The sequence below is a fragment of the Scyliorhinus torazame genome, chromosome 6, assembly GCF_047496885.1.
Source record: "Scyliorhinus torazame isolate Kashiwa2021f chromosome 6, sScyTor2.1, whole genome shotgun sequence".
NCBI lineage: Eukaryota > Metazoa > Chordata > Chondrichthyes > Carcharhiniformes > Scyliorhinidae > Scyliorhinus > Scyliorhinus torazame.
Window position 1 is genome coordinate 147,161,120 of NC_092712.1, and position 25,394 is coordinate 147,186,513.

Here is a 25,394-nt window from a genome sequence, read left to right on the forward strand (position 1 = left end):
GATGAGTAATCCAGAGGCTCAGAATAAAGGTTTGGGAACCCAGGTTTAATTCCGCCACAGCAGCTGGTGGAATTCAATTAATAAATCTGGAATGAAAAAGCTAGTTTCAGTAATGGTGACCATGAAGCCATCATTGATTTTTCATAAAAACTCACCTCCCATTTAAGGTAAGGAAATCTGCAATCCTTACCTGGTCCGGCCTACATGTGGCTCCAGACCACAGCCATGTGGTTAAATGCCCTCTGAAACAGTCTAGTAAGCCACCCAGTTGTATAAAATCACTACAAAGTTGGAAAGGAATGAAACTAGATGGCCTGGCATTGACCAAGAGAATAGAAACAAGGACCCAGAACCGTCAACCTGTCGATCTTGCAAATTCATCCTTAATAACTTTGGGGGGGGGCTTGTGCCAAAATTGGGGGAGCTGTCAAAAAAACCTGACATTGTCATACTCACCAAATCATAATTACAAATACTATCCCAGACACCACCATCACCTTATCTGTGTTAACCTGTCCCACCAGCAGGACACACCCACGAGAGGTGGTGGGGCAGTGGTATACAGTCTCTTTGAGTCCTCAATATTGATCTAGAAGGCTCATGACAGTAGGTCCAACATGGGCAAGAAAATCTCTTGCTGATAACCACCTACCACGCCCCTACTGAGCTGATGAATCAGTGTCATTCCATCTTGAACATCAATTAGAAGAAACTCTAAGGGTGGCAAAGGCATAAAATCCATTCTGGGTGGGAGACTTCCATTTAGCCCATAAGGAAACTTTAAAAAATGTTCATCAGCAAGAATGTCTTGGTAGCACAACCACAGATGGAGCTGGCCAAGTCTTGAAGGACATAGCTGCCAGGTTGGGTGTGCAGCAGGTGGTGAGGGAACGAACAAGAGGGAAAAAAACTACTTGACCTCATCCTCACCGATCTACCTGTTTTAGATGCATTGGTAAAACTGATCAGCACACAGTCCTTATGGAGACTTCACATTAAGCATACCCTCCATCTTATTGTGTGGCACTATCACCATGCTAAATTGGATAGATTTTGAAGAGGTCTAGCAATTCCAAATTGGGCAATCATGTGGCCGTCAGCAACAGCAGAATTGTATACAACCACAATCTATAACCTCATGGCCTGGCACAAGTCCCACTCTGCCATAACCATAAAACCGGGGGACCAGCCTTGGCTCAATGAAGAATGCAGTAGGGCATGTCAGTTTTCCATCCTGGACTCAGGGGAGCAGAAATTAGGGCTGTACTGGGGGATTAACCAAGATGAGAGAGAGTAATGCTTTTGTTGGGGATAATGGAATAAAAGATGAAGGTGCAAGGTTTGGACATGGAAGATGTTGTGGATGTAGAATCATATAAGGAAGTGATTAGGAATGGCCTTATCTGTGATGCAGTAGCAAGGCCATTTAAAATGCAAGGCCAAGGGGGGGGCTATCAATATGAGTTGGGGAGTTTACATAATGGAGAGGCAGGGGCAGCTGGGGAGCTTGGAGAAGAGAATAAGAGGCCAGTGAATCCGGAAAAAATAGAGCATGATAAGTCAAGATTGAGGGTGAAGTCATGGGCAACAAGAAATCATTCAGTGCAGAGGCTGAAGGAGAGAGCAGTTAAGTATCTTGGTAAGAACATCTTTTTGGCACAGTACTTGGGTGGGCAATAGAGAATGAGAATGACACACTGGACTATACAGTTGCTAATTGTATCTGAGTAAGAAGGAACAATGAAAAGCTTCAGAAATGGTGACAGAAAACTAATTATAAAGGAATAAAATGGATAAAGTATCATCTTTGTTTAAAGGTACAAACAAAAATGTGGTTCTTAGCTTCAGTTTCATAACTACAAAATTAAATGGAAGCTTAAGTTACACGATCATATAAAACAGAAAAGGTTTAGTGAATCTAATTTTAAGGCATGAAGGTGCCAGACCTCGAGAATGACAGGCTAATTAATTACCCTGCAGCAGTCTTGATAATTGCACAACCCGAAGATGGTCCTATGTCTCCTGTCAGCATCTTGAAGGTGGTAGTTTTCCCAGCCCCATTCACACCGAGAAGTCCAAAACACTTGAAAATAATTTAAAATGGAGAAGTATGTTACGTAGAGTTCAGGAGCAAATAATGAAGATCCACATGCATAATTCTACTAAACTAAGTATGGTTCAAATAGATTCATCCTTTATTGAGCTATATTCAGGTTGCAGCTCATTCCCCTGTCTTGTTTATGGGTTCAGGACTACAATTTCTGGTTGCCAGCTCTTATTCTTTACACAACTTGAAATGCTTAGATCTTGGGCAGGATTTTCCGGTCGCCGACGCCGAAATCGCAACGATGCTCTGCCCCCTCAAAAATGTAAACATCACTCAATTTCACACTCACAGCCACTCTGGCAACCGAGTGCAATTTAGAGGATAGTGTAGAGGTGAGATATACCCATGGTAAGTCTCTGGGCATGAGTGATCTGCAACCAGGACAGGGGACAAGGAGAGCACACTGGAGGGCAAGGTCATACATGAGGATTCGCACCATCACTTTAATTTAGCCTACAGGAAAATGCTGATGAGTAGGTATAATGAAATTCATAGTGCAATTTAAAACCTGAGGCCCTCCCCCGATGGGCCGAGTTCGCGACGGCGTGGAACAGTTATCTTTTTTTATCGTGAACCCGGCGTGGCGGCTGCGGACTGAGTCCAGCACCGCCATAGTCGGTGGGGGGGGGGGGGGGGTGAAGGGGGGGAGCCGCTCCGCTGGCAGGGGGGCCTTCTTCGTCAGGGGCTGGGAGGACTGGTGGGCAGTGGTCCGGGGATGGCGAGGCTGGGGAATAGTTACAGGGGAATAGTTTTTGACAGGCCAGGTCTGCGTGCGGCCGGTGCCATGTTGCAAGGCGCAGCCACTGCAGGCTGCCGCCATGCGCATGCGCAGCCACGGACCCGGCAATTCTTTGGCCATGTCCGCAGGTACAGCCTTTATGCTGCGCGGCTTCCAGTCCCCCACCAGATGGAGGATTGCTGCAGGTTTCGCGCCGTTTTTTCTGGCGTAAAACGCCACTGTTCCCACACTGGTGTCAGTACTTAGTCTTCAAATCGGAGAATCCAGTCCCTGATTTATCAATAGAAGACTTCAGGAAACAATCCCTGTTCCCATCCTGGGCCATACAAAGCACGTACATCAGAGACTTGACATATATAATATGGAACTGCTTGGCATCATTTGTCACTGTACATTAGAAGATCTTCTCTACATGTGAAACAAAGAGAAACACCACAGGAAAACTGTAAGTTCATTGGTTGGTAAGAAATTGTCATTAGGGATTGTTGACAATTTGCTGGAAATTAGAAAAACATATATACTTTCAATAAGTAGCTGTACTTTGATTTAACTGAGAAAGTTAGGGTCAATATAATAAGGTAACAAAAGTAATGATAATAATCCTTATTAGTGTCACAAGTAGGCTCACATTAACGTTGCAATGAAGTTACTGTGAAAATCCCCTGGTTGACAGATTCTGGCACCTATTCGAGTACACTGAGGGAGAATTCAGAATGTCCAATTCACCTAACAAGCACGTCTTTGGGGACTTGGGGGGACTTGGGGGAGGAAACCAGAGCACCCGTGTGGTAAACCACTGTTACACCTGTACTAGGTGATGTAAGGTAGGACCTGTACTACAGGTTCGCCGGTAGTCCCTGCCTGCTGGCTCCGCCCAGTAGGAGGAGTATAAATATGCGTGTCCTCTATTCAGCAGCCATTTCGCCAGCTGCTGTGGGAGGCCACGCATCTTACTGCAGTAAAGCCACGGTTGTATCCAACCTGAGTCTTTGTACAATTGATCAGGCATCAATTTATTGCAGTAAGATTTTCTAGAAGATGGACCTCCGAATTAAACCAGATCGCCTGCAGCTGGATCCGCAGTTTAGCGACGCCAGAAAGGACTTTAATCACTGGCTAGCCTGCTCCGAGGCCTATATCAACTCAGCGACCACCCCTCTGACGGAGGCTCAGAAGATACAGATCCTGTACTCAAGGTTGAGCTCCAGCTTTCCGCTGATCCAGGATGCCCTGAACTACGCGGACGCCATGGCGCTCCTCAAAGAAAACTACGCACAGAAAGCGAACACACTCTTCGCCAGGCACGTACTCGCCACTCGCTCTCAACTCCCTGATGAGTCCATAGAAGACTCCTGGCGGGCCCTAATCCCACTCGTCCGGGACTGTGACTGTCAGGTCGTTACGGCCACCGAACATTCTAACCTTCTTATGCGCGATGCTTTTGTAATGGGGATTGGGTCGGACCTCATTCGCCAAAGGCTGCTTGAAGGGGCCACTCTCGACCTAGTGGGGACTAAGAAGCTAGCACCCTCCATGATGGTCGCCCCACGTAATGCTCAGGCCTACCCCCCCCCCCCCCCCCCCCCCCCCCCCGGCCGCGTGGCCCACCCCTCCTATCCCTCGTGGACCCCACAAACGGCCACCACAGCCGGGGCTTTACCCAGCCAATACGCCTGCGCCACATGCCAATCCGCGCACCCCGGGGGTCCCCGATGTTACTTCTGCGGCCAGCAGAAGCACCCTTGCCAACGCTGCCCGGCCCACGCTGCAATTTGCAAGGCTTGCAGCAAAACGGGCCACTTCGCCGTAGTTGCCAGGCCTGCGCAGTCGCCGCTATCGCCCCCTCCCCCCTGACCCACACACAATGGGCGCCGCCATCTTCGTCCCGAACGACGCGCGGCCTGTGGGCGCCACCATCTTCACCTCCCAGGGCCATGCACGGCCAATGGGTGCCGCCATCTTCCCCCCCCCGCAGTCCACGTGCGCCCCTTGGGCGCCGCCATCTTGTCCAGCTCCCGCAACGTGCGGCCCATGGGCTTTTGTCCCCCGCAAGATCTTCAGGTGCCGCCATCTTGTCTTCCCCACGGGGCATGGACGGCGACAGCATTCCACAACCTGGGCCCCCCACGCTCTCCATCTTCGGACGCAAGCGACGACCAACCGCAGCTCGCCTCAATGATGCCCGACCAGTCTCGTCCACACAACCTGGCCACCGCCTCAAACACGGTGAAAATCAACGGCCACGTGACCTCTTGCCTGTTGAACTCCGGGAGCACCAAAAGCTTCATCCACCCGGATACGGTAAGGCGTTGCTCCCTCGCGGTCCACCCCGCCAATCAAAGAATCTCCCTGGCCTCCGGATCCCATTCCCTCCCGATCCAGGGTTCTGCATGGTCACTCCCACGGTCCAGGGCGTAGAATTCAGCGGCTTCCGCCTCTACGTCCTTCCTAATCTCTGCGCTACTAGGCCTGGACTTCCAGTGCAATCTCCAGAGCCTCACCCTCAAATTCGGCGGGCCCCTACCACTTTGTACAATTGATCGTGCAACAACGGGGACGAAACCCACGCAGACAAGGGGAGAACATGCAGACTCCGCACAGACAATGACCGAAGCGGGAAGCGAACCTTGGACCCTGGTGCTGTCAAGCAACAGAGCTAACTACTGTGCTACCGTGCCACCCTAGCATAAGGGGACTAAAGGTAAGACTTAAAGTAAGGTTTCCAAAGACGTACAGCAAGTTCTTTGCATTGCAGTGGGAGTGTTCAGAGTGAAATAAGGTCCCTGGTGTAATTAGCCTTCTTTAAGGGGGTAACCAACAAGCTTAACCAGAAGGGAAGTCATGTTAGTGGAGCTTGCACCTATGATATGCTCATCCTGCATTATGTAGGGAGTCATCGTCATTTCCAGTGTCGCTGGCAACCATGTGTGCAGGAAGTCTGTCCAAGCTACTGGATAACTGCATTTCAGAGCTGGAAAGTTGGAGGGACCTCACTGAGGTGCATCCGTGATGGTGAGATTGTCGTCGACAGTATGTTAAGTGAGGTGGTTGCACCGCAGGTAAAGACTGAATAAGCTGAAAGGGGATGGTTGACCACCAGGCAGAGTAGAGGAAGGCAGGTAGTTCAGGAGACCCATGTGGCTGCCCCCACCCACTCTAACAAATATACTGTTTTATATACTGTTTGAGCAGGTGATAGCAGAAGAAGCCAAGTCCATGGCACCATGGATGACTCTGCTCCACAAGAGGGGAGGAAGAAGAATGGCAGGGCTATAGTGATAGGGGATTCAATAGTAAGAGAAATACACATGAACTTCTGCGGCCGCAAAATAAACTCCAAGACGTTGTGTTGCTTCCCTGGTGCCAGGGTCAAGGATATCACAGAGCGGCTATAGGGCATTCTGAATAGCAGATAGCCGTGGTGCATATTGCTACCGCCAACATCGGCTAAAAGAAAGGGATGAGGTCCTATAAGCAGAATATAGGGAATTAGGACTTAAATTAAGAAGTAGTGCCTCAAGGGTAGTAAACTCAGGATTATTATCGGTGTCATGTGCTAGTGTGAATAAAAATAACCCTGGCTAGACCCAACTTGGAGTACTGTGAGCAGTTCTGGGCACACCTCAGAAAGGATATTTTGGCCTTGTTTGGAGTGCAACGTAGGTTTACAAAAATGGTACTTGGACTATAGAGATTAAGCTACGAGGAGAGATTACACAGATTAGGCCTGTTTTTGCTATAAATTAGAAGGTTAAGAGGTAATCTGATCAAAAGTATTTAAGGGCTGCACAGTGGAACAGTGGTAACACTGCTGCCTCACAGCGCCAGGGACCCGGGTTCAATTCCAGCCTTGGGTCACTGTCTGTGTGGAGGTTCCACGTTCCCTCGTGTCTGCGTGGGTTTCCTCCGGATGCTCCGGTTTCCTCCCACAGTCCAAAGATGTGCAGGTTAGGTGGATTGACCATGCTAAATTGCCTCTTAGTGTCCAGGGATGTGCAGGTTAGGTGGGGTTACGGGGATAGGGTGGGGGAGTGGACCTAGGTAGGGCGCTCTTTCAGAGGGTCAGTGCAGACTCGATGGGTCGAATGGTCTCCTTCGGCACTGTAGAGATTCTCTGAGATATTAACTGGCAAAGACAGAATTGATAAAGATAAACTATTTCCACTGGCTGGAGATTGTAAAACTAGGGGCCATAGTCTGAAAATTTGGGCTTGACCATTCAGGAGAGATGTTAGGAAGCACTTCTTCACTCAAAGGAAAGCAGAGATTTGGAACTCTCCCACAAACAGCAGTTGAAGCTGGATCAGTTGTTAATTTTAAATCTGAGACAGATAGATTTTTGATTAGTAAATGTATTAAGGAGGCCCATATGGAGTTGGCCACAGATCAGCCATGATCTCATTAAATGGCGGGACAGGATCGAGGGGCTGAGTGGCCTACTTCTGTTCCTATATACCAGATGAATACATGACGGGAGAAATTGTGTAGATGGGAGAGATTCAGTTCCTGGGACATTGGGGCCGGTTCTGGGGAAGATGGGACCAGTACAAACAGGATGAAATGAAATGAAATGAAAATGGAAATGAAATGAAATGAAAATCGCTTATTGTCACAAGTAGGCTTCAAATGAAGTTACTGTGAAAAGCCCCTAGTCACCACATTCCGGCGCCTGTTCGGGGAGGCTGGTACGGGAATTGAACGGTGCTTCTGGCCTGCCTTGGTCTGTTGAAAAGCCAGCTCTTTAGCCCTGTGCCAAACCAGCCCCAGATGGGTTGCATCTGGGTAGTACCGGGTCCAATGTCGTCGGCAGGGAGTTGGGGTTGTTAATGCTGTCGGGGAGGGTTTAAACTAGAATGGCAAGGGTATAGGAACCTGAACAGGGAGACAGAGAAAGGAGAAAAATGGGTAGAAACAAAAGACAGAAATATAAGAAGCAAAAGTGGAAAGCAGAAAAAACAAGGGCAACAAACAAACAGGGCTAGAATGCAAAATAAAGATAGGATGACTAACAAGATTTAGAAGCAAAAGTCAAAAAGCTTTGTGTCTTAATGCAGGGAACATTCTCAATAAAGTAAATGAATTAACAATGCAAATAGATATAACTAGTTATGATATAGTTACAATTATAGAGACATGACTACAGGGTTACCAAGGATGGGAACTGAACATCATTATTTAGAAAGGACAGACAAAAATGGAAAGGAGGTGGGGTAGCATTGTGAGTAAAGGGGGAAATCGATGCAATAGTGAGGAAGGATATTGGCTCGGAAAATCATGATGTCGAATCTGTATGGGTGAAGATAAAAAACATCAAGGGACAGAAAATATTGTTGGAAGTTGTCTATAGGCCCCCGGACAGTAGTGGAGATGTAAGAACATAAGAACATAAGAACGAGGAGTAGGAGTAGGCCATCTGGAACCCTCGAGCCTGCTCAGCCATTCAATGAGATCATGGCTGATCTTTTATGGACTCAGCTCCACTTTCCGGCCCGAACACCATAACCCTTAATCCCTTTATTCTTCAAAAAACTATCTATCTTTATCTTAAAAATATTTAATGAAGGAGCCTCTACTGCTTCACTGGGCAAGGAATTCCATAGATTCACAACCCTTTGGGTGAAGAAGTTCCTCCTAAACTCAGTCCTAAATCTACTTCCCCTTATTTTGGGGCTATGTCCCCCAGTTCTGCTTTCACCCGCCAGTGGAAACAACCTGCCCGCATCTATCCTATCTATTCCCTTCATAATTTTATATGTTTCTATAAGATCCCCCCTCATCCTTCTAAATCCCAACGAGTACAGTCCCAGTCTACTCAACCTCTCCTCGTAATCCAACCCCCTCAGCTCTGGGATTAACCTAGTGAATCTCCTCTGCACACCCTCCAGTGTCAGTACGTCCTTTCTCAAGTAAGGAGACCAAAACTGAACACAATACTCCAGGTGTGGCCTCACTAACACCTTATACAATTGCAGCATAACCTCCCTAGTCTTAAACTCCATCCCTCTAGCAACGAAGGACAAAATTCCATTCGCCTTCTTAATCACCTGTTGCACCTGTAAACCAACTTTTTGCGACTCATGCACTAGCATACCCAGGTCTCTCTGCACAGCAGCATGTTTTAATATTTTATCATTTAAATAATAATCCCTTGTGCTGTTATTCCTACCAAAACAGATAACCTCACATTTGTCACCATTGTATTCCATCTGCCAGACAATAGCCCATTCACTTAACCTATCCAAATCCCTCTGCAGACTTCCGGTATCCTCTGCACTTTTTGCTTTACCACTCATCGTAGTGTCGTCTGCAAACTCGGACACATTGCCCTTGGTCCCCAACTCCAAATCATCTATGTAAATTGTGAACAATTGTGGGCCCAACACTGATCCCTGAGGGACACCACTAGCTACTGATTGCCAACCAGAGAAACACCCATTAATCCTCACTCTTTGCTTTTTATTAAATAACCAATCCTCTATCCATGCTACTACTTTACCCTTGATGCCATGCATCTTTATCTCATGCAGCAACCTTTTGTCTGGCACTTTGTCAAAGGCTTTCTGGAAATCCAGATATACTACATCCATTGGCTCCCCGTTATCTACCGCTCTGGTAATGTCCTCAAAAAATTTCACTGAATTAGTAAGGCACGACCTGCCCTTTATGAACCCATGCTGCGTCTGCCCAATGGGACAATTTCCATCCAGATGCCTCGCTATTTCTTCCTTGATGATAGATTCCAGCATCTTCCCTACTACCAAAGTTAAGCTCACTGGCCTATAATTACCCGCTTTCTGCCCACCTCCTTTTTTAAACAGTGGTGTCAGGGAAAGGGAAGGTATTACACAAGAAATCAGAGATGCATGCAATAAGGGTACTTTAATTTACATACAGATTGGACAAACCAAACTAGCAATGGTATAGTGGAGGAGTTGTTCCTGAAGTATGCACATGATTTTCTTTTTGACTAATACACTGACAAACCATCCAGAGGACAGGCAATTTTAGACTGAACCCTGTGCACTGAGAAGGGATTAATTAATAATCTTTTTTGGGCAGCACAGTGGCGCAGTGGGTTAGCCCTGCTGCCTCACGGCGCCGAGGTCCCAGGTTCGATCCCGGCTCTGGGTCACTGTCCGTGCGAAGTTTGCACATTCTCCCCGTGTTTGCGTGGGTTCCGCCCCCACAATCTAAAGATGTGCAGGGGAGGTGGATTGGCCATGCTACATTGCCCCTTAATTGGAAAAAATGAATTGGGTACTCTAAATTTAGTTTTTTAAAAAAATCTTTGTTCAGGGTCCATTGGGGAAGAGCGACCACTATATGATATAATTCTTCATTAAGGTGGAGAGTGAAGTAGTCAAATCTGAAACTAGGATCCTGAATCTAAATAAAGGGAACTATGAGGATATGAAGCACAAATTAGCAAGGATAGATTGGAGAACCTTACTGAAGGGGTTGACGGTGGATAGGCAATGGTTCATATTTTAAGAATATTTGCATAAATTACAACAACCATTAATTCCTGTCTGGCCTCATGACTTTTTCTAAGGATGATTTTAATTGACTTGCGACAATTTCATCTGTGCAATATTAACGAAAGCTTTTGACGTATTCCTTTGAAATTCTGCAGACCTATATTTTAATGACGGTATTACTTAACTGAATACCTTCTTTAAAATGGCATATAAATGAACTCTACGAACATGTTAATACATCGTTACTACTGTCGAACTTCAATTCAAAAAACATTATAATACAAGTTCTCTCCATTGCAAGCATGGAGGAAATTTAGTAATACCACTGGGGAAAATAAATTGGTTCAAAATATTTCAGCACCGAATTCTTTTTTTTTAGTGGCAGGCTAGCGTTTTCAAAAATTTGACATTGAGTTCAACAATGTTATATTGTAGCATCTGCCCCCATGTTTGTTTTCGATATTGCTTCATTCCTTTTCCTTTTTTCTTTACTTTCATATTACAGCCGTTTATGATTTGACCATTCACATCTGCCGTTGGCACATCTTTCATTCATTTATTTGTCCAATAGGCATTTCGGACCATCAACTCTTCTGTCATTTAATCACTCCTGCATTACATCCTAACCTCTCCCTTCTACTTGCTTAAAATCTGTTAAATCTCGAACCTTTCCTGGTTCTGACGAAAGGTCAATGACCTTTCATGACCTTTTGGTGCCATTTCAATGCCATTTCAGGTCATTGAAATATTGGGAAGAATTTTCCAAGCCCCATATAAATCAGATTAGAGACAGGGGTTATTGAAAATAAGGGGGCATCTCACTGGGATGGCTCCCTGACACATTCCCAGGAGGTTTCCCAGTGGCAGCTTGGGATGTGGATTGGCCACCAGGAAGCCAGTGTTAATAAAATTTAAATAATTAACATAGAAATATAGAGAATAGGTTTAGGAGTAGGCCATTCAGCCCTTCGAGCCTGTACCACCATTCAATATGATCATGGCTGGTCATGCAAATTCAGTATCCCACTCCCGCTTTCTCTCCGTACCCCTTGATCTCTTTAACTGCAAGGACCACACCCAGATCCCTCCTGAATATATCCAATGAACTGGCCCCAACAGCTGTCTGTGGTAGAGAGTTCCACAAGTTCACAACTCTCTGAGAGTTCTTCCTCATCTCAGTCCTGAATGGCTTACCCCTTATTCTTAGGCTGTGACCCCTAGTTCTGGATGTCCCCAACATCGGGAACATTCTTCCTGCATCTAGCCTGTCCAGTCCCATCAGGATTTTATATGTTTCCACGAGATTCCCTCTCATTCTTCTAAACTCTAAAGAGTACAAGTCCCAGTCGATCCAGTCTTTCTTCATCTGTCAGTCCTGCCATCCTGGGAATTAGTCTGGTGAACCTTCGCTGGACACCCTCAATAGCCAAGAGTGTCCTTCCTCAAACTAGGAGACCAAGACTGTACACAATACAGTCACCAAGGCCCTGTAGAACTTCAGCAAGACATTCCTACTCCTAAACTCAAATCCTCTCACTATGAAGGCCAGCAAGCCATTAGCTTTCTTCACTGCCTGCTGTACCAGCATGCCAACCTTCAGCGACTGTTCCACCATGACACCCAGGTCTCGTTGCACTTCCCCTTTTTGTAAACTGCAACCATTCAGACAATAATCTGCTTTCCTGTTTTGGCCATCATAGTGGATAACCTCACATTTGCCCACATTATATTGCATTTGCTAAGTATTTGCCCACTCAGCCAGCCTGTTTAAGTCTCCCTGCAGCCTCTTTGCATCCTCCTCACAGCACTCACTGGCAGTATTGGGAGTCACTCACTATGATAGCAAGCACAGAGGCTGCCATATATGAGACTGCCTCTCGGTGAATAGGGCAACTGGTCTGGTTCCTGGAAAATGCAGGTTTGGGACCTCCATTTGGCCTAACTCCAGAGTCCTGAAGACTGCAGTAAATACCTTCCCATTGACTCTGCTTGTCTCCCCATAGATGAACCTGCTGAATATTTCCAACATTTTCTGTTTTTTTAAAATTGAATTAACTTGAAGCTGCTTAACAATGTTACTGGAACCAAACATTTAAATAAAATTTGCATATACTGTACCTCTCCGGTAGGTACCCCTACAGTGACTCCTTTTACAGCATTAACTTTTTTGTTTAGCTTCTGGTAACATTTCTTTAGGTTGTGAATCTGTAAAATGTCAGTGTTATCTCCTCCATTCAGAACCCGTATACGTTCCTCTCTCACATCTTCATCCTCATCATCATTGGCTGTATCATGCAGGGAATTCTTGTAGCTGAAAAATTAAATAAAATGTCAAAACATCTTTCTTATTTTGCATGGAAAAACTAATCTAAATGTAATTAGTCTTCCTTTACTTAAAACAGCATTGATTGGAAATTTTACACCCTTATTTAAAAATGGGTTTGAGGACAAGCCCCACAATTACAGGCCACTTGGTTTAACCTAGATGTTTCAGAAAAGATAATTTGAGACAAAATGAACAGTCCCTCAGGAAAGTGCAGATTAATTAAGGAAATCCAGCAAGGATTTGTTAACAGCAAATCATGGTTAACTAACTTGCTTGAGGTTTTTGGTGAGGTAACAGGCAGAGGTGAGTTGACGTGATGTACATGGGCTTCCAAAAGGCACTTGATAATTGGCCACACCACAGAATTGTGTGCACAAGTAGAGATAATCAAATAAGAGAAACAGAAGCAACATGGATACAATTGGCTGCGTGACAGGAAATCAACAATAGCGGTGAACAGTTGTTTTTCGGACTTCCCCAGTTGTCACTGTTGGGTCCCCTGTTCTTTTAATATATATTAATGACCTAGGCTTATCTCTGGGGTGGCACAGTGGTGCATTGGTTAGCACTATTGTTGCCTTACAGCACTAGGCATCCAGGATTGATTCCAACCTTGGGTGACTGTCTGTGTGGAGTTTTCACTTTCTTCCTGTGTCTGCGTGGGTTTCCTCTGGGTGCTCCGGTTTCCTCCCACAGTCCAAAGACTGTTAGGTTAGATAGATCGGCTATGCTAAATTTCCCCTTAGTTTGTGTGCGAGTGCGGCTAAGCTTGATGTGGCATCATACCCCTCAAGCTAGAAGCCCTTGGCGACAGACCAGCGACCTGTTGCAGGAATAATTAGCTACAGGAATAATTAGCTACAGAAACATATAAAAGTCTGACTTATGCACTGTCACGGTGCAGAAAGGTTGAGAGCAAGAAGCTTATGCCTATTGGCAAAAATGCCAAAATCTGAGAATTATGGAATTTGGGGGTATTGTCAACTGTAAGGAGAAAATTGTTAAGCTTCAAAAAGATGTAGACAGGTTGGAGGAATAGGTGTAAAGGTGGCAGATGAAATTTATTGCAGAGGGAAGTGTGGCAGGGCAAGTTGAGAGCATGTTTAAAAAAAAGCATATAGGATCTAAGGCTTTATCAATAGGGCGTAGAGAACAAAAGCAAAGATGTTATGATAAATCTGTGCAAAACACCAATTTTCAACTGGAGTATTGTGTCCAGTTCTGGGCACCATACTTTAGGAGGGATGGGAAAGTTTTAGAGAGAGTGCAGAAAAGATTCACGAGAATGGTTCCGAGGATCAGGGATTTCAGTCATCTAGGTAGAGTTATGCAAATGGGGCTATTCTCCTTGGAGAAGAGAACGTTGAGAGGAGATTTGATGGAGGAATTCAAAATCGTGAGCAATATCGACAGCGAAGATGAGGAGAAACAGTTCCCATTCAAGATCAAGAACCAGCGTACACCAATTTAAAGTGTGTAGCAAAGGAAAAACTGGCTTTTATTTTGCAGTGAGGAGTTAGAATCTGGCATACGCTGCCTGAGAGTGTAATGGAGGTAGATTCAAGTGGCTTTCAAAAGCAAATGAGATCATTATCTGAAGAGGAAAAATTTGCAAGATTATGAAAGGCAGGAGAGTGGCATGAATTGAATTGCTTTTGTAGAGGGCTGGCACAGACACAATGAACCTAATGGCCTCTTGCTGTGCTGTTACCATTCAATGATTCTATGATGAAAGATTCATAGCCATTTAAAGAATAGTTCGCCACTGTAATTTGAAACTGCAAACAGATGCAAATGTCTAAAAGGGAGTGGTATTGTTTAACAATGTTAAACATGTGCACATATAATTGGTAAACTGTCGGCTTCCTAAAAGTTTCAAATGCCTTGCCCGATACAGCTGAATTCTGCAAAGCCCTGAGCTGCCTCCAGATTTGGAGTGATTTCTTGCAAGTTACACAACTGTGCAATTTAGAAAGGTGAAGCTTTGCAGCTGCGGTAGGAGAAAGTAGTCCAAGATGGTGGATAAAGGATTTAGCCCAGGGATGAGCAGTGCTGTCAACTACTGGAATGTAAGACAATACATTACTGCGGAAAAATCCTCCTAACCAAGTTGTCAACGAACGTCATACCTTCGGTCCCACCATTTCACCTTCTTCTGAATGTCCTCTGGCAATATTATTGCATGCGTCTTCCTCCTCTATTACTAAGGATATGAACGTCAATATCTCTACCCCCAAAATGTCTCTCTACTTCGCATCAGGAGAGCACTACCTCAGAGTATGTCTCTGAAGCAGGACCCTACCCAACTGAGAAATCATCGGATATTTATACATTAAGAAGCATGCAGGGATTTGAACTGGTGTCATGTTAACTCTCCCGCAATCGTGCTGGTGGCGCACCCAGACATCACTCACTTGTCAGCAGAGATGCCCTATTGTCCATGATGCTCCCATGGATATGGGTCTGGCCTGTTTACCGCGGCGATACTGCATAGGAGGACTGATCTTTGGTTCTTTTTGAGTGGCCCTTGCATGATACTCTTGCCAATCTGAGGACTAATTAAGGCCCCAAGAATAAAAGAATAAAGAAAAGTACAGCACAGAAACAGGTCCTTCGGCCCTCCAAGCCTGCGCAGGACATGCTGCCTGTCTAACCTAAAAACTTCGACACTTCCAGGGTTCATATTCCTCTATTCCCATCCTATTCATGTATTTGTCAAGACACCTCTTAAATGTCACTATTGTACCTGCTTCCACCACTTCCTCCGGCACCACTACCCTCTGTGTAAAAAAGACTTCCCTCGCACATCTTCTCTAAACTTTGCCCCTCACACCTTAAACCTATATCCCCTAGCAATTGGCTCTTCCACCCTGGGAAAAAGCTTTTGACTATCCACTCTGTCCATGCCCCTTATAATTTTGTAGACATCTACCAGGTTGCCCCTCAAGCTCAGTCATTCCAGTGAGAACAAACCGGGTTTATCCAACCTCTCCTCATAGCTAATGCCCTCCATCACAGAGAACATCCTGGTCGACCCAGTCCAAAACTTCCACATCCCTCTGGTACTGTGACGACCAGAATTGAACACGAGAATCCAAGTGTGACCTAACTAAGGTTCCATACAGCTACAGCATGACTTGCCAATTTTTATACTTAACGCCTTGGACGATGAAGGCAAACATGCCATATGCCTTCTTGACTACCTTCTCCATCTGCGTTGCCACTTCCAGTGACATGTGGACCTGTACACCTACACCTCTCAGACTGTCAATTCTCTTGAGGGTTCTACCATTCACTGTATATTTCCTACCTACATTAGACCTTCCAAAATGCGTAACCACCCATTTGTCCCACTTAAACTCCATCTGCCATCTCCCTTTCCAAGCCTCCAACCGAGTCTATGTCCTGCTGTATCCTCTGACAGTCCTCATCGCTATCCGCAATTCTACCAACCTTTGTGTCGTCCACAAACTTACTAATCAGATTGGTTACATTTTCCACCAAATCATTTATATATACTACAAACAGCAAACGTCCCAGCACTGATCCCTGCGAAACACCACTAGTCACAGCCCTCCATTCAGAAAAGCACCCTTCCACCACTGCCCTCTGTCTTCTATGACCGAGCCAGTTCTGTATCCATCTTGCCAGCTCACCTTTGGTCCCGTGTGACGTCACTTTCTGTACCAGTCTGCCATGAAGGACCTTAACAAAGACCTTACTGAACTCCATGTAGACAACATTCACTACCCTACCCTCATCAATCATCTTCGTCACTGCCTCGAAAAACTCGATCAAGTTAGTGAGGCATGACCTCCCTTCACAAAATCATGCTGCCTCTTGCTAATACGTTCACTTATTTACAAGTGGGAGTAAATCCTGTCTCGAAGAATCCTCTCCAATAATTTCCCTACTTCTGGGGCTCACTGGCCTGTAATTTCCCAGATTATCCTTGCTACCTGTCTTGAAAAAAGGAACAACGTTAGCTCTACTCCTGTCCTCTGGGACCTTACCTGCAGCCAGTAAGGATACAAAGATTTCTGTCAAGGCCGCAGTAATTTCCTCCCTTGCGTCCCTCAGTATTCTTGGGCGAAATTCTCCGTTATCGGCGCGATGTCCGCCGACCGGCGGCAAAAACGGCACAAATCAGTGCGGCATCGCACCGCCCCAAAGGTGCGGAATCCTCCTCATCTTGACCTGCCGAGCCCTAACCTTGAGGGGCTAGGCCCACGCCGGACTGATTTCCGCCCCGCCAGCTGGCGCGGAAATGACATTGCCGGGCAGCGCATGCGCGGGAGCGTCAGCGGCCGCTCACGGCATCCACGCGCATGCGCAGTGGAGGGAGTCTCTTCCGCCTCCGCCATGGTGGAAACCGTGGCGAAGACGGAAGGAAAAGAGTGCCCCCACGGCACAGGCCCGCCCCCGGATCGGTGGGCCCCGATCGCGGGCCAGGCCACCGTGGGGGCACCCCCCGCGGCCAGATCACCCCGCAACCCCCCCCAGGACCCCGGAGCCCACCCGCGCCGCCTTGTCCCGCCGGTAAGAGAGGTGGTTTAATCCACGCTGGCGGGACAGGCATTCTAGCAGCGGGACTTCGGCCCATCCGGGCCGGAGAATCGCCGGGGGGGGGGGGGGGGGCCCGCCAACTGCCGCGGCGTGATTCCCGCCCCCGCCGAATCTCCAGTGCCGGAGAATTCAGCAACCGGCGGGGGCGGGATTCACGCCAGCCCCCGGCGATTCTCCGACCCGGCGGGGGGTCGGAGAATCTCGCCCCTGGGGTAGATCCCATCAGGCCCTGCGGACTTATCTATCTTAATGTTTTTCATTAAGGTAGACCAACACCTCCTCCTTTTTGATCTCAATGTGACCCAGACTATCTACTCACCTTCCCCAGACTAATCATCCACAAACTCCTTGGGCGCGATTCTCCACTCCCATGCTGGTTGGGAGAATCGCCTGGGCCGCCAAAATTTCCGGGGACGCTGGTCCGACGCCCTCCCGCGATTCTCCCAAGCGGCGGGAACGGCCCGGTCGAGTTTCGCGGGCCGCAGGCCGGGGAATCGCCGGAGACACCCAAAATGCGATTCTCCGGCACCCCCGCAATTCTGAGGCCCGGATGGGCCGAGTGGCCAGGCCAAAACAGAGGGTTCCCCCCGGCGCCGTCCACACCTGGTCGCTGCAGTCGTGGGCGGTGCGTGAACGCTGGGGGGGCGGCCTGTGGGGGGGCGAAGGAGGATCCTGCACCGGGCTTCACCTGGAATGTGGGGTGGCCCGCGATCGGTGCCCACCGATCGTCGGGCCGTCCTCTCTGAAGGAGGACCTCCTTCCTTCCGCGGCCCCGCAAGATCAGTCCCCCATCTTCTTGCGGGGCGGATTTGGACAGGACGGCAACCACGCGCGGATGACGTCCGTTATGCGCTGCCGGCCGCGTCATCTATGCGGCGCCACTTTTACGCGGGCGACAAGGCCTGGCGCGTGTAGATGACGCGGCCCCGATCCTGGCCCATTGTCAGGGCCTGAATCGGTCGGGACCGGGGCCGTTCCGCGCCGTCGTGAACCTCGACAGCGTTCACGACGGCGCGGCCACTTCAGCGTGGGAATGGAGAATCGCGCCCATGATCTTTGTTGAATACTGTGAGTACTCAATTAGTACCTCGCCCATTTGCTCTGGCTCCATGCATAAATTCCCTCCCCTGACCTTGAGTGGGCCGACCCTTTCCCTCTTGCTCTTTACATATGTATAAATAGCATTGGAATTTTCCTTAATCCTGTTTGCCAATGACTTTTTGTTGCCCTTTTAGCCTTCCTGACTCCTTGTTTAAGTTCCTGCCTACTATCCTTATATTCCTCACAGGCATAGGCTGTTCCCAGCCTTCTAGCCCTTACAAATGCTTAATTTCTCTTTTGGACTCGGCTCACAATATTGCTCGTCATCCAAGGTTCCCAAAACTTGCCATACTTATCCTTCTTCTTCACAGGAACATGCCGGTCCTGAATTCCTATCAACTGACATTTGAAAGTCTGCCAAATGCCAGATGTTGATTTACTCTCAATCTAGATTTTTCAGTTCCTGCCTAATATTGTTATAATTAGCAATGCCCATCTTGTACAAGAGAGGATCTAATCACCGCCCCATGACATTCAATGGCATTATAATCGCTGAATCCCCCACAATCAACATCCTGGGAGCTACCATTGATCAGAAACTGAACTGGACTAGTCACATTAATACTGTGGCTACCAAGGCAGGTCAAAGGCTAGGAATCCTAGGGCGAATATGTCACCTCCTGACACCTCAAAGCCAGTCCACCATCTACAAGGCACAAGTGAGAAGCGTAATGGAATACTCTCCACTTGTCTGGATGAGTGCAGCTCCAGCAACACTCAAGAAGCTCAACACCATCCAGGACAAAGCAGCCCGCTTGATTGCTCCCCCTTCCATAAAGATTCAAACCCTCCACCGCCGACGAACAGTGGCAGCCATGTTTACCATCTTGAAGATGCACTACAGTAACTCATCAAAGTTCCTTAAACAACACGTTCCAAACCAACGACCACTACCATCTAGAAGGACAAGAGCAGCAGATACCTGGAGGTTCCCCTCCAAGTCAATCACCACCCTCACTTGGAAATATATCGCTGCTCCTGCACGGTCGCTGGGGTAACATCCTGGAACACCCTCACTAACAGCACAGTGTGTGTACCTACAACTGAAGGACTGCAGCGGTTCAAGAAGGCAACTCACAATCACCTGATGGGCAACCACGGATGGGCAATAAATGCTGGCCTAACCAGCGATGCCCACATCCCATAAATGAATAATAGCTTATTCCAGTGCTTACAGGAAATAGAGTTCCAAAGACTGACGGTCCCCAGAAAAAAAACACATCTTCTCATCTCCGCTGTAAATGGGGGAAAGAATGGATGGGCAGGCACTCTTTCCCAGGGTGGAGGGCTCAGTCACCAGGGGGCCTAGGTTTAAGGTCCGTGGGGCAAAGTTTAGAGGAGACGTGCAAAGCAGGCTTTTTTACACAGAGGATGGTGAGTGCGTGGAACGCGTTGCCAGGGGAGGTTGGTACATTAACGGCGTTCAAAAGGTATCTCACCAAATGCATGGATAGGGTGGGTATATAGGATATGGCACAAGGAAATGCTGAGGATTTTGACCAAGGGTGGTATCAGGACCAGTACAGGCTTGGAGGGCCGAAGGGCCTGTTCCTGTGCTATATTGTTCTTTGTTTATTGTTCTAAATGAACAGAATAACGGCCACAAAGGAATAGGCTCAATAGGGTAGTTGGTCTGATAAAGGAGCAAGTCTAATAAAACAATTGTCAAACTTAATTCTGTATATTCTTATCCCTTAAGTTTGTTGCTTGCAGGTTTTTATATGTTTTTTTACAGTGTCTTGCTAAAAAATACGAAAGGACCAAAAGAATCATCTTACCCAAGCTTGTGGAGCAACTTTCCTTGGAACAGGAGACGAACTGACATAAAGAGGCATCCCTCAAGGGTTATCGCCACAAAGACCCAGCCAAGGAATTCCATCTCAAATGGACTCACATAGGAGTCAACACCGAATCCCTGGGTGAGGTCAAATTTCAACTGATTGTAGGATAGTTCTATTAACCCAAAGGCCAGGCAGAACTGTGGGAAAATGATGAAGACCCAGCGAAGTACACTGTAAACTTTCAACAATTGCTAAAGGAGAGGGAAAGGAAACAGACATTTGGTTTAGAATTAAAATGCTTGTGTTGACAACATATTCATTAGTTAGCCTCTGGCCAAACTTATTTGAACAGTAGTCACCTACCCATCAGCATCCCCATCTCAATTTTTTTTATATGAACTGCTTACTTTCGTTCAATCTATATGTCCTTAGAGTTTAATACTCTGCTCTATGCGAAGTTGATTTAATGGCTGGACACTCTAAGAAAATTAGGCTGATATTCCAGAAGGATGGAATCAGAAAAATGTGAAAACATTCTTCACCTTAACCCATCTTGTATGTTATGTTCTTCATGTCATATTTCCCTGTTATTAATGAGCTTAATGGAAGATATTTAATCGAGTTATTAGTCTGATGATGTTTGCTTATGCTCATTTTTACTTACATTATTGTGCTGCCCTTGTACTATTCTAGGTTTGTCTCATTCAACTCTGAGGGTGTGATTTGCCGGCTGCATCCCGCTGGAATGGGAGTGGGAGTGGGGTTCCCGACAGCCATTACACCTCCCGTGAGATGTCGCGAGTAGGCTCTTGCCAACAATGGGTGGGACCCAGTCTCGCATGATAAAGTGGGTTTCGAATCTTGGCGGATCTAACTGGCTCCCGCATCTATCAGCTTCGCCATTGAGACCCCTGCCGGGCGGCGATTAGCACTCATCCCCACAAATGGGAGCCAGGCAAAACGGCACCTGGGGGTGTACCAGACCATTGTTGGGTGGTCAAGGACAGGGCAGGGTGACATCCTGGCTCTTCCCTTGGCACCTGGGCACATTGTCACTACCAGGCTGGCACCTTAGCACTGCCACCCTGACATTGCCTAGGTGGCACTGCCAGGGTGGCAGCCCCAAGGGTCAGGGCCTGCAGGAGGCCATGCCCATGAAAGGAGAGATGATAGGGAGTATGAAAGCTGGGGGTGTGAAGGCAGTATGAAGGGGCCTCCAGAAGGTAGGGGGAGGTGAAGGGTAGGGGTTCTGAAAAGGGGTTGGCCGAAAGGAGGCACTGAAAGGCCTCACAAGGGGGGCCTTGAGCGATCCCATAACGGACATCCTCACATGGTGGTGTGGGGTAATGTCCATGTTTGCAGGGGGTGACACTGACCGTGGGTGGGGGTGTTTGGACTCTCGAGCTCACACTAAGACTCAACCATCTTTTCAAAATGGTGGTCAAATCTCTTGAGGAGCAGGTCTGGCTGGCGAGTTCAGCTCCCTAGTGATGAAAAAATCATAAGTGTGGGCTGGACTGGGGAAAACCTCCCCAGGATCCAAAGAAACGACTAAGGGCATGATCAACCCGCTGCGTCGCGACCAATCGGGAGTGCAAAGCAGCCGATAAGAGGCCGGGAGAAGCATTCTGTGGGCTTCGTCTGCAACCAGTTCACCTCGCGGGATCTACCCCGACCTTGCGAGGCGGCACCTTCAGGATCCCGCCCATAATGGGCGTGACCAAACCTCAAGCGCCTAACTAGGTTTTAAACCTACTTAGGCGTACTCAGCCGGGATCTACCGGGCACCTAGCACCTAACCGCCTCCCCAGGATCTCCCCAACCAGGTGCAGTTCAGTACTGGTCTACACAAATGTGGACCAGGTGGAACGGAACCCAGGGATCTCCCGGGCCATCAGAGGCCCCTGGGTGGTCACGGACAGGGCAGGGACAGCCTTCGCGCTTCCCGGGATATACTCAAGTCCTGCGAGGCATTGGAATCGGAACTCCGTCCAAAAGGGGCATGACCAAACGGCGCTCGCTAAAGTAGGTCTTAAATCCACATAAGGCCCAACTACCTGGGATCTACTGGCCTCCCTCGATCTACTGGCCTCCTAAGGGAGGCTGTAGCTGGGCACTGACCAGTACTGGTCCACAAGAACGTGGTAGAACAGCCATCAAAGGCCCCAGGGTGGTCAGGGACAGGGTAGGTTGGCCCCCTGGCCCTCGCCCTAGAATGTGGGAATCGTGACACTGCCACCCTGGCATTGTCAAGGTGCCTGAGTGGCACTTTCAAGCCAGCAGGAGCACTGCTAGGGTGACCAGGTGCCAGGGTAGCACTGCCAAGGGCATGGCCTGAGGACGACCATGTCCTTGAAAGGAGAGTGGAGAGGGGATGCGGTGTGGGGGTGGTGCAGGGCGGGTATGAAGCAGCCTCTGGAAGGTTGGGAAGGATGAAGTGTGGGGGTCATGGAAGGGGGGGCCCCAAAGGGGGTGTGGGAAGGCATGGAAAGGAGGGTCCCTCAATGAACCCATTGTCATGATATTCAGATAAACATCATGGTGCAAACACACATACACACTGATGGACAGATCAACGAACCAATCAATACACACGCAACATCACAGCCAATCACAGGCAAGGGCACACGCACGATAAAAGGGGGAACACGACACTTCCGATTCATTCCAGCAGGAGACAGCTCAGGGCACAGAGCTCACAACAAGCCACTCAGACATCCACCATGTGCTGAGTGCCTCTCCAAGATAGTGTTAGGGCTGGGTCCACAGGTTAGAGGGTAATGAACGAACCACAGTAACCAATTTACAAATATTAATATTGTTAGTAATAAAACTGAGTTGTACCTTCCGCAACCGCGTTGGTTCGTCTGTGTAGCAGAGCACCCAACACGACATAGTACCAGAGTGGAACCCAATACCTGTGAGACCTACCTACGTATCCTCAGCGATCCGCCATCCTGCGCCATGGACACCATCAGCCCGCCGCAGCCGCTCCAAATCGCTGGAAACCTCGGCGTCAACTGGAAGCTGTTTAAACGGCGCTTCCAGTTCTTCCCAGAAGCCACAGAAAGGGAGAATGCTTCGGACACCAGGAAAACCGCCCTCCTCCTCTCCACGGCAGGGCAACACGCCATCCACATCTACAACTCCCTGGTGTTCGCGGAAGGTGAGGACAAGACGAAGTACAAGATGGTCCTTCTTAAACTCGAGTAACACTTCATCGTCGAGGTAAATGAGAGTTTCGAGAGGTACCTCTTCCAGCAGCGCCTGCAGGGTAAGGATGAGCCTTTTCAATCTTTCCTTACACACCTCCGTATCCTTACGCAGTCCTGCGGTTACAAGGCCACCTCCGATTCCATGATTCGGGACCAGATAGTTTTTGGGGTCACCTCGGGCGCCCTACGCCAGCAGCTCCTCAAGATAAAACGTCTCACCCTAGCCACCGCCAATGAAGCCTGCGTCCTCCATGAAAACGCGACCAGCTGCTACTCCCAATTCCAAGCAGCCGAATCTGCACGGCAGGGGTCCTACGCGGCCGAATCGGCAAGGCAGGGGTCCTATGAGGCCGAGCGGGTCCAGTCCAACGAGTTCCTCCCGGCCCGCGGCCCGGACGGGGGCGGCCATTTCGCGCGCTTGTCGCAGCCTCCCACGCTTGTACGCGCCAAAAGAGACGTCGACGCAGAGGGACGTCGACGCAGAGGGACGTGACGCACAGGCGTGCTCTACGCAGGACCGAACTGCGCATGCGCGATAAAGCAACGAACGCCATGACGTCACGACGTGCGGCAACTGTGGATCCGCACATTTAAAGCAGCAATGTCCAGCAAAGAACCGACAATGCCTCCGCTGTGGCAAGATGGGCCACTACACTGCCTGCTGTCGAGCAGCTCAACCTGCCAACGCTCCCCAATTCCGACAGCCTCGCAGGGACATGCGGACCATTCAGCCTCCATACTCCGAATCACACCCGAACGATATACAGACCAGCGATACAGACAGCCGGGAAGTCTTCCGCGTTGCGGTCATCGACAGGAACCGGGGGCGTCATTCTCCGACCCCCCGCCGGGTCGGAGAATGGCCGTTGGCCGCCGTGAATCCGCCCCCGCCCCCGCCGAAGTCTCCGCTCCCGGAGATTGGGCGGGGGCGAGAATCCGGCCGCGTCGGTTGGCGGGACCCCCCGCTGGATTCTCCGGCCCGGATGGGCCGAAGTCCCGCCCAGGAATTGCCTGTCCCGCCGACGTAAATCAAACCTGGTATTTACCGGCGGGACCAGGCGGCGTGGGCGGGCTCCGGGGTCCTGGGGGGGGGCGCGGGGCGATCTGACCCCGGGGGGGGTGCCCCCACGGTGGCCTGGCCCGCGATCGGGGCCCACCGATCCGCGGGCGGGCCTGTGCCGTGGGGGCACTCTTTTCCCTTCCACCTCCGCTACGGCCTCCACCATGGCGGAGGCGGAAGAGACTCTCCCCACTGCGCATGCGCGGGAAACTGACAGCGGCCGCTGACGCTCCCGCGCATGCGCTGGGAAACTGACAGCGGCCGCTGACACTCCCGCGCATGCGCCGCATTTCCGCGCCAGCTGGCGGGGCAAAAAACGCCATTTCCGCCAGCTGGCGGGGCGGAAATCCCTCCGGCGTCGGCCTAGCCCCTCAATGTTGGGGCTAGGCCGCCAAAGATGCGGAGCCTTCCGCACCTTTGGGCCGGCGCGATGCCCGTCTGATTGGCGCCGGCTTTGGCGCCAGTCGGCGGGCATCCTGCCGTTGGGGGAGAATTTCGCCCCGGATGTCTCCAAGCAGGACCCACCAGCCGATGCCAGTGAACAGTGTCAATCCGGGTGATGAATGGTGTGCCACCCTAACGGTCAACCGATCACCACTCACATTCCATCTGGACACTGGTGTCTCCACCAACCTAATAGCATGGTCAGCCTTCTACGCCTTGAAGGTCAGACCATCAATTCGGCCATCCCCTTGTAAGATGGTCGACTATAACGGAAACGTTATCCCGGCCATAGGATCCTGCCAGCTCCAGGTGACGCACAATGCGTATAAGGCCACATTGCCCTTCGGGATTGTTGGTTCATCAAAGGACTCCCTGCTAGGCGCACAGGCATGCAAGGTTCTCCACCTCGTTCAGCGGGTACACGCTCTGTCTCCAGAAGGCACGTCAGACTTCCCGGATGCTGAATTTAGGGCACAGCTCCACTCGCTCCTCACCCACAACCAGGAGGCATTCGAAGGCATGGGCACACTGCCCTATACCTACAGAATACGGCTCAAACCGGATGCCACCCCAGTCA

The 25,394-nt window shown here is 49.1% G+C and overlaps 1 protein-coding gene across 1 annotated transcript in view; it reads right to left on the minus strand.

Annotated features, from left to right (window-relative positions):
* Positions 1-25,394, minus strand: part of LOC140425056 (ATP-binding cassette sub-family A member 13-like) — a 505,398-nt gene that overhangs the window by 26,773 nt on the left and 453,231 nt on the right. The window contains exons 52-54 of the mRNA XM_072508872.1: positions 20,096-20,349; positions 12,443-12,635; positions 1,974-2,083 (exon numbers count right to left, since the gene is read on the minus strand). Coding sequence (XP_072364973.1) covers positions 1,974-2,083; positions 12,443-12,635; positions 20,096-20,349 — 557 coding nt within the window. The remainder of the gene's footprint in view (positions 1-1,973; positions 2,084-12,442; positions 12,636-20,095; positions 20,350-25,394) is intronic.